The 9,862-nt window shown below is 46.1% G+C and overlaps 1 protein-coding gene across 1 annotated transcript; it reads right to left on the reverse strand.

Annotated features, from left to right (window-relative positions):
• Positions 1-3: 3 nt before the first annotated feature.
• Positions 4-4,420, reverse strand: LOC149373270 (uncharacterized). Its single transcript, XM_089597585.1, has 8 exons — positions 4,404-4,420; positions 3,724-4,225; positions 3,065-3,672; positions 2,841-3,000; positions 1,715-2,790; positions 1,089-1,563; positions 814-1,044; positions 4-765 (listed from the first exon to the last, which is right to left on the reverse strand). Exons 1-8 carry the CDS (start codon positions 4,418-4,420, stop codon positions 4-6), a joined length of 3,831 nt encoding a protein of 1,276 aa, XP_089453711.1.
• Between the last annotated feature and the right edge of the window lie 5,442 nt (positions 4,421-9,862).

Genomic DNA, 9,862 nt, shown 5'->3' on the forward strand with positions numbered 1-9,862 from the left:
GGATCATACGACGCACCGCCACAATTGAGCCTTGATTCTGCGTGGGCCACCGAGAATCCATGCGCGCTTCGCCGCGTAGGCGCTAATGACCCTGTATCCACCGTGAAGAGCTTGAGTATGGGCCCAAGAAAGGACCAGCGAGGCGAGCGATGAGGCTCCGCTAAGGATCGGTGGATGCCGTTCTTCGTAAGGTAGCAAGGAGAAACCCAGCCGCCCGCCGACGCGCAGAACGCTGTTGATGTCGAGGAAAGCCGCAAGAGAAGTCAAAGGGTTCCCTTTTGGCAATCGCTTGCCGTTCTGCAAACGCGCGCGCTCTTCGCCGAACGTTTCCGATTGGCTCAAACGGACGCAGGCCAGGAAGGCATCTTGAAGCTCGGCAGGGGTCAGTAGTGAGAGCACCGGCAGGACAGGTGGGTGACGCAACTGGCGCCGGACCCACCGACGAGTGCGCACGAGAACGACGACTAGAGTGTGAAGCTTGGAATATCGTTCAAGTATGCTCGGCTCAGCCAGATGGGTGGAGTAGCAGGCCAACGGCAGGGGTGTCACCTCTTGAAGTGCTTCCTGGGGCCAGGCCCGGTCGTTGTCAGCGTGCCACGGCGGACCGTCCCACCACAGGAGTTGTTGTCTGAGACCGGACATGTCCGCGCTACGAGTGGCCACGTCGGCTGGATTGGACTGCGACGGCACGTACCGCCAGGCGCTCGAGGGTAGCGTGTCCTGTATCTGGGCCACGTAGTTGTCGACGAGGGCGTTGTTGGTTGGCTGATCGGAGCGAACTCAGTGCAGCACAATTTGCGAGTCGCACCAGGCGTGACAGCACTCGATTGGAACTGCTAGTTCTTCGGCCGTCGAGCGCAGAAGCTTAGCAGCCAACAGGGCGGCGCGGAACTCCAAGCGAGGAATGGTCATCCAGGCCACGGGCTCGGCCATTGGCTTAAGAGTGCGGATGGGCGCCAGCTTCGTGCGAGCGAGGAGGATGTGGCAGTGGACAGAATCATCCGTGGCCTGGAGTCTAGAAGGACAGCAGCCATCGCGCGGCGGCTGGCATTGGAAAATACGTGCAGGTGAATGTCCGCTGACGCGACCGTTCCGATCCAACGAGGCAGGGATAGACCGGAGACGGCTTGGAGCTCGGCAGCAAAGGCAGTCCACCTTTGAATCATGGACGACGGAGCAGACTCGTCCCAGTCCAGGTTGGCTCGCCATAAGTCTTGCAGCAGGAGCTTGGCGTTCAGCACGATCGGCGCAAGCCAACCGCATGGATCAAATAGGCCCGCGAGCGCTGCGAGCATGGTCCTCTTGGTGGTTTGGTGCTGTATGAGGGGAGGTGTTGTTAGCAGGAAGCAATCTGACGGTGGGTCCCAGCTCACACCGAGCTCACTAACGAGACCTTCAGCGCCAAGCTGACACCAAGTGGGCCGCAGGCGTACGTCGTCGGGGAGGTCGTCCAGCAGCTCGGGCACATTGGCTGTCCACTTGCGCAGAGGAAACCCGCCGGCTTGCAGAAGTTCGATTAGCTGGTCACGAACATGTCGAGCCGTGGCGATGTCGTCGCTGCTGCTGCACAGTGCGCAAGGAGAGGTACGGTGAGCACGAAGCGCCGTAGGTGACTGTCAACAGCTGGTAGTGCGTGGGCGGTTGGTTTGGACCAGGGCTCCACAAGATACGCTGTAGGTCGACGTCACGCTTGTCAATTCAGATCTGACGAAACATTATGCGGACGTCGCTGCAGAAGGCGATTCGGTGTCGTCGCAAGCGTAGGAGCACGCTAGGGAGCACGGTCTGCAGTCTAGGGCCTACGAAGAGGACGTCGTTTAAGCTGTAGCCGCTTGATGTCAATTTCGATGCGTTGAACACGACGCGAAGTCTGCGGCCCTTACCGCTGCTCTGCCAGATGCCATGATGTTGGATATAGTGCACTGGTCGGGGCGATGCCGTGCGCAGATCGTCAGGCAGTGGCCTCATGTGGCCCAGAGCGATATACTCTGCCATAAATTGCGCATACTCAGCACCCATCGCTGGGGTCCACTGAAGGCGACGATGCAACGAGTGAAGGGCGGCCATGGCACTCTGCAGGCTGTTGCCAAGCAGCCGCGCACTGTCGCTCTTTAGTGGCAGACGAACAACATAGCGGCCATCCGAAGCACGATGGTGATCGAGAAAGATGCGCTCGCACTCAATGTCCTCTGGAGCGCGGTGACTGACTTGCGGTACTTCCTCGAGCTCCCAAAAGCGCTGCAGCAGCGCAGCTAGCTTGCGATGCCAAGACGGTGCTCCGTCCATGTGCAGTGTTGAGCTAACAGTAAAAGCTGCTGGCTGCAGGCCAGGAGCACGGCCGACGAGGGTCCAGCCGAAGATCGTGTGCTGACCGATAATGTCGCCCCGCTGGACGGATTCCGCCCTCAATATGCGGCTGTAGACGTCGGCACCGAGGAGCAGGTCCACACGACTAGGTGTACCGAGAGCGGGGTCGGCCAGAGGCTGAAGATCAAGCCACTGCTCGGCCATGGATGGGTGCAGAGGAGCACATGGCGATACGAGCCCGAGCTGAGGTAAGCAGAGTGCCGCCAAGGTGATCGGTGGCACCTCTCTGCCCGGGTCGATGTGCAGATGGGCCTGTGTTCTCGAGTGGACGACCGACTCACCTCCTACTCCGGAAATGCTAACATTGGTGTGCTCCAGCGTGGCGTTGAGCCGTCGCGCCAGGTTCGCAGAGACGATCGTGACCTCGGAGCACGCATCGAGGAGGGCTCGGACTGTCGCGCGCCGGCCGGACGGCCCACTCAGCTGGACGAGAGCGGTCGGTAGCACGGTGAGTCAGGAAGAGGGCGACGGGCCCAGGTCGTCGGCACGGGTTGCACCGACAGGGCCGGCCTTCGGCCGTTTTGGTGATGGCCGACCGTCAGATGGGTCCGATGGCCGTCGACGGCTGCTGTCGTGAAGCAGGCTGTGGTGCTGTTCTCGGCAAATCTGACAAACAGATCGGGAGGGGCAGAACTTCAACAGGTGGCCCGTTCGGAGTCAAGTAAAACATAGTCGGGCTTGGTAGACCAGGTCTCGCCGAGCGTGCGTGTCGAGGCCTTGGAATCGAGCGCAGTGCCCCAGGTAATGGGTTTCGCTGCAGGACGGGCTCGGAGGCAGAGCTGCGCCGGTTGCGAGGGAGCGATAGTGCCACCCAGAAGATGATGAAGCTGGTGGACGGCTGCTGGGCGTGCTCGCTGGCCACAATGGGCGAGATGCCTCAATGGAGCTGAGAGCGCGGCACTGTCGGTGAAGAAAGTTCGTCATAGCGGTGAAAGTCGCAGTCTCAATCCCAGCCCTTGTGTCGACGCCCTCGAGCCGCTCGAGCTCGTCCTCCCAGGCACGCCGGGTAGTTGGGTCCATGCCGGTCATGGCACAAGAGATCAGCCAGTCATCCCACTGGAGGACAGGACGGCCCAAAGCTTGCAACTGGTCCCGGTGGCGACCCAGCGTATCAAGGAAGCTCCGCAGACCTCTGGCCGACTCGTCCCTTAAAGGCCTGATGTTGCATAGCGCCGTTAGATGATCGTGTACTAGGAGACGGCGGTGTTCAAATCGTGCCTCGAGCGTGGCCCAAGCGGTCGAGTAGTTGGCGCCAACGATCTGGATCGCGTCGAGGGCTGTTTTGGCATCTCCCTCCACAAGAGACTTTAAGTAAAACAGTCACTCGACATCAGTGAGCTGTTGATCGTTATGCACTAGCGCTAGAAAGAAATCCCGGAAGCTCTCCCAGTCTTCTCTTTTTCCGGAGAAGGTGGGAATACTAATTCGGGGCAGGCGGGGTCCACAACTCGATGTAGCGCGCCCGGGGCCGGCTCCACCGTTGCCAGGGGGTGGTGCGAGGGTGCTCCTCGCGTTGTAGAGGTGGGCGCGTGACTTTATGTACTCAGCCTCCGATGTCGAGTACATTTGGGTTAGTGATTTCTCGGAAGGAGGCGTCTCGATGAGCCTCAGATGATTGGCCTGGAAGTCGTTCCAGTAGCCATCCAGCAACTCAAGGCTCACTTCGACGAGGCCGGTGGTCCAGGCCGAGGGCTCAGTTTGCGTGACGGCCAGCGCGAAACGAGCGATGACGTCTGCCAGAGCGCATTGGGCGCCAAATAGGTTAGCCCAGCATTTGTTGGACCTGAAAGAGCAATCATGAGCTTGACGGTTGCACGAAGCTGCTATTGCCGTCGGGCCGAGCCTGGCTTTGTCCTCACTTCCACAAATTAAGACGTATGCGTGCGGTTGTACGACGGGGAGAAGAAAAGAGAGCGAGAAAGAGAGAGACTCACACCTTATGTACACACACACACATACATACGCACCAACATGTCCATGCAGGCGCGTAGACGCTTGCGTGCGTCACGCATATAAAAGAAAGGTTAAATGCTAACCTTGATAAATCGCCCATATTGCGTTTGCTCTAGTCATGACAAGGTATAGGTACACCCGTAAGGAAGGCGATGTGGCCGCCGCTACTGACGAGATAACCACTACCAGCGACACAGCTTCATGTCTGCCGTGGCTGCATGTATGACGAGCGCTGGACCGCGGGCTATGCGGTGGCCGTGGCAGCCTTGTATTCAACTTGTGACGCAGATGCTAGTGAGGCACGCGTTAATGGCGGCACGACCTCGTCGTGGCCATGATCAGGCAACGCAAGTCAAACCGCGGGCATGATGGCCGCCGCGATGGCTTAATACAACCAACACTTTGACATCAGTAATAGTATACTCACATCATGTTGTGTGCTGAATGCTCTCCTTGGTTTATATACACCTGCTCTGCAATGGTTGCTGTTTGTTTCTTACTTGCTCAGAATCCGGCTCGAAGGACCACTGTTCAGTTTTGAAAATCTTGATTGGATATGACTTAGCGCCTAGTACAGAGTTGCAGACAATTAGAGCACTTCTGTCGATGTGATCTCCCTCTGCTCTTTCTTCCTTGGGTCCTCGATTGTCAGTGAGTCAGCCCGCGCCCAGAAATAAGTAGGGAGATTGCCAGTGGCTATGTTAAGGAGTGTGCCGATGATTCGGCGCTGACTTGAGCGCCAATCCATCGTGGCCAGCAGAGGAACCGTGCACATGTTTTCTATTGGCTGGCGACTTGTAGGCTCGGCTCGTGGGGAGAGGTAAGGGGAGATCAGTGAGGGAGACATGAGAATCCAAATGTGTGCATCGGTGATGGAGATGGAGATGGAGGAGAAGCTAAACCTATATGTATATGCATACAACGGGCTATATATCTATAGCTGTAGTTGTACACTGCTAATACGGAAAAGAGCTGCGCGTATTACTTTTCTCGCTTTTCCTCCCTGAAAGAAAGATAAGCTTTTTGAATGCAGTTGATCATTCGTTCAACTATAATAAACAAAAACATAATTGTCAGGTTATTAGCAATTTTTTTTTTTTCATTTTTCAAAAAATGACAAGCTCAACGCAATTAACATATTATTATTATGCTTTATTTAATAAACGAACGCCTTTATCCCAATAATTCGGTGCGCTCAATTGTTCTTCACTTTTACGATAAGTGAAATTATTGAATAATAAATGAAGGCATTCATCACAAAGACTCAGTACGCTCAAATATTTTTTGTGCTCAGTAATATTACTTACTAATATACTGAACGTATTTATCAAAACGCCCCATTGCGCTGATATCTTTATTATTTAATTAATTTATTCTTTTTCACCATTAATACATAATAGCTTAACGGCAGTAATTCGATAAAGCTTAAATTAAATCTTAAGCTTCGAAACTTTACGATAAACATATGTAACTTTACTCTCTTCTGACCATGTGCTTCGATAGCTCAGGTGGCTAGAGCTGCATGAGCGTAGAATTTCGTTTTGCGGCAGTGGGTTCTAATCTCACTCGCAGCAAATTTTTTTTTTATTATTATTACAACATTACTAAAAAGGTTTAACACTTATTTTTCATGATTACTTACGTATTTTGTTTGACCAGTGACCAAAAACATTTTTTTATTTTTTTAAATATTGGTATACGATCCAAGAAAATTTTTTTCCGTTCACGGCTAAAAAAATCATTTGACGCATTGAGTACAAGATTTTCAAGTGCAGTTGATTATTCATTCAATTATAAAAAGAAAAAACATAATTTTCACGTTATTAAATTTTTTTTTCATTTTTCAAAAAATGACAAGCTCAACGCAATCAATCTATTATTTTGCTTTATTAATAAACGAGCGATTTTATCCCAATTATCCAGTGCGCTAAATTGTTCTTCACTTTTACGATAAGGGAAATTATTGAATAATAAATAAAAGCAGTCACCACAACGACGCAGTACTCTCAAATATTTTTTGTACTCAGTAATATTATTTACTAATATACTGAACGCATTCATCCAAACGCCCCATTGCGCTGATATCTTTATTATTTAATTAATTTATTTTTTTTCACCATTAATATATAATAGCTTAACGGCAGTAATGCGATAAAGCTTAAATTAAATTTTAAGCTTCGAAACTTTACCACAAACATATGTAACTCTTAGTCTCTTCTGACCATGTGCTTCGATAGCTGAGGTGGCTAAAGCTGCGTGAGCGTAGAATTTTGTTTTGCGGCAACAGGTTCTAATCTCACTCGGAGCAAATTTGTTTTTTTTATTATTACAACATTACTAAAAAGGTTTAACACTTCTTTTTCATAATTACTTACGTATTTTGTTTTACCAGTGACCAAAAACATGTTTTTAAATTACTTTTCATGAAAAAGTAATTATAAAAAAATAAAGTTATTACAGCTTTGTTTGTGGTAATACCTGTAATGATTTATTGGGTCGGCGACTATTTGCACAAAAACCAAATAGTGATTTTCTGACTTGAGGTTGGCAACGGGCAGTGAAAATCATAAATTCTGCAGTGCTAACATAGATGGTAGAAAATCGTAGTTATCCCTGCATACTGCTACATGACGTTAAGCGTCTGAAAGATATATTATTTAATTGAATTGGGGTTGGAGGGCGTGAAGAGCGTGCGCTACGATTTCACGGAAAATTCAAAGTTGGATGGCTAGCGCCCGCTAGTTCACCACGTCTGCGTGTTGGCAGTGCATACTGCTGTAGTAGCGCCCGCTAAAAGAGCGTGCGCTACGATTCCACGGACAAATTCAAAGTTGAATGGCTAGCGCCCGCTGCAAGAGCGTGCGCTACGATTCCACGGACAAATTCAAAGTTGGATGGCTAGCGCCCGCTAGAAGAGCGTGCGCTACGATTCTACGGACAAATTCAAAGTTTGATGGCTAGCGCCCGCTACAAGAGCGTGTGCTACGATTCCACGGAAAATTCAAAGTTGGATGGCTAGTGAGAGATAGTTGTTCATTACCACCACCACGTCTACGTTGGGAATGTAGTGATCGATCAAATCGTATATTGACGATACAGAACATAATACAACACGAGAAGGCGTGCATGTAGATTTTGTGTGTTTTTGAGGAGGTAGTGATGCATACTGTATATATAATTATTTTTTTTTTAGATGCATCGTATAACAAACAAAAGTATTATTGTCTCATACTTTTTTCAAATTTATTATTTACATTTTTTGTTTAGTAGTTGTTTTCTACAATTACAACAACGGCATCATTTTTTGAAAAATATTTTCTTCTGATGTACGTAACTAATTCGCCAAAGTCTTCTATATTCCTGTCGTTGCAATTAACAACTACTGTTTCGTATTTTGATACATCGTTTTTTGGTAAGAGAGAGCTTTCAAAGTCCATGTGCTTGATCCAATTGACAGCGTTTTGTTTTTCTTTGTCATGAAGGGATTTAACTTTTTGGAGTAGTTTTATGTAATCTAATAAGCAACCATTATAATTATCTATGTCGTTTGGAGCATCTTTTTTAGCACATTCCAAAAACAACTTAACTCCTCATTTGAATCCATATCCCTTCGTTTCATTTCACGACTTTGATAAGTGTTGTTTTCAATTGCGTTTTTAATGACTTTTGACCTAAGCAATGTAACCTTGAGGTGTGCTGCAAAAATAAAATGTAATTTAATAATTATTTGTCATGCGCTTACTAAATGTTAGTATTAGCCTTATTTTACGTAATTATGGTCTAGAGCAATTTTATGCCGTATAAATATCGAAATACATATTTACGCTTACTTAAAAAAACGTTTATTTTCGGATTCTTCGGCAATGCACTGTTGCCGTCACGATGAAAAGTTTCAAGATCGTTATTCGTCCTGTCTTCGAATACATTGTAGACACTAAAGTAATTGGCGCCAACTTGTTGAAGCTAATACTTTCCGAAATATTGTAAAAAAGTTTCAAAATAATCGCCATACTGTTCTTTGCAGATTTTAACTATCGAATTGAACGTTTCTGGAATACTTGGTTCTGGGATTAAAGCTAAGGAGCTTATATATTCTAATATTACATGTACTTCTGGATGATTATTTGTAGTTTTCTTTGCAGTAGTTATTCTCAATCTGTTACCTTTCTTTTGCAAAGCCTGAAAAGATTAGCGTATTGTATTATTATTTCTTTAATGAAAATTTGGTTTTAAAATTGGAGTAGATCGTACTATACAGTAAAAAGTGTATTTTTTATAAAACATAAAAGGACTTCTATCTAACTGTGGCACTTTATGAAAATTTCCCATACTTAAATCTTGTAACAATAATAAAATATTTTTAATGCTAACGCACCTGCTTGAAATGAAAATAGCAGCATCGCACGACAATATCAGAAAAAATTATCTCCGCAGCATTTCTGATGGCGATTTCAAAATCGCAGCTGCATTCTTTCGGCGAAAACGTCGGGAAAACTCTTATTATATAAGAAAATAATTTTTTGTTAGTGTCTTCAGTTTTGTGGCTTGCGATGCAAAAGAAGACGGGTACAGCCTACAATGATAATATTTTATATAGCATATTTTATTAAAACAATCAATTAATATATTTTAATGATACAAAAATATATGTATCAATAATATTCGTATAGCTTTGTCATTGCAACTGTTTGAAGTGTTGCAGCATCAAAATAATATTCTTGTAATGTCGTAAGTTGTAGTAACAAAAAATATATATAATAAATTCACAGTGTTTATGTAGTCGTGTTTGTTTTGTATATTATTGTACAATGAAAAACAAAAAAATAGTAAATAAATAAAAATAGAATTACAAATGATGCAGACTGCTTACTTGGTTTAATTATTAGTTATTACAAAAAAAATTTAACTGATAAAATACCTTTTTCGATACACCATTGCTAACTTTGAGCATAATCGTAATAAGCTGATACGCGCCTTTCAAATTGGGGATGATGTCAAAAGTTCCATCGATGAACATTTTTGTACCATAGTTGATTACGTTATTAAATAATTCGTAGTCGTAAATGTAAACATTGACCGCAGAACATGGAGCACCTTTTGTCCGGGAATCAAATTCATCTATAGCGATGGTTATTTTATTTTCTCCGTGTCTGCCATACTTTAGTTGATTGCTATCTACTCCAGAACTGCAATGTCGCCCAAAAGCAATCAAGCTATTCCCTTTCAATGTTAATTTGGTATTATTGGGATTGTACCGCCGAACGTAACGTTGAACGTCTCGACGAACTTTAGCATAAAGTACTTTCTCTGCAACTTCTGGGTTTCTGTAAATCAATCACCACACGATGTACTACATGCACAAACATGAAATGTATCAAAGTGTTTAATAACATCCCTGCGACATTTTGCAAATCTTTTTAGCAGATACGCTAAAATATTTTTTTTTTATTAATTTGAAAATCCTGATATTCTTAAAAAAAAATTTATAAATTCTTATAATATGCATAAAAGGTTAGAAAAAAATTTTAAGATAATAGTAATA

The sequence above is a fragment of the Copidosoma floridanum genome, unplaced genomic scaffold, assembly GCF_036245765.1.
Source record: "Copidosoma floridanum isolate Cflo_tuat_1 unplaced genomic scaffold, Cflo_Japanese_pri ptg000034l, whole genome shotgun sequence".
Taxonomy (NCBI): domain Eukaryota; kingdom Metazoa; phylum Arthropoda; class Insecta; order Hymenoptera; family Encyrtidae; genus Copidosoma; species Copidosoma floridanum.

What these genes read in the sequence shown, in the direction of transcription:
- LOC149373270 (XM_089597585.1), bottom strand. An exon ending in GGGATTTCTTTCTAGCGCTA is followed by an intron (nt 3,673 to 3,723) that starts GTGCATAACGAT and finishes TTTTACTTAAAG; the next exon opens with TCTCTTGTGGAGGGAGATGC. An exon ending in TTCCAATCGAGTGCTGTCAC is followed by an intron (nt 766 to 813) that starts GCCTGGTGCGAC and finishes CGCTCCGATCAG; the next exon opens with CCAACCAACAACGCCCTCGT.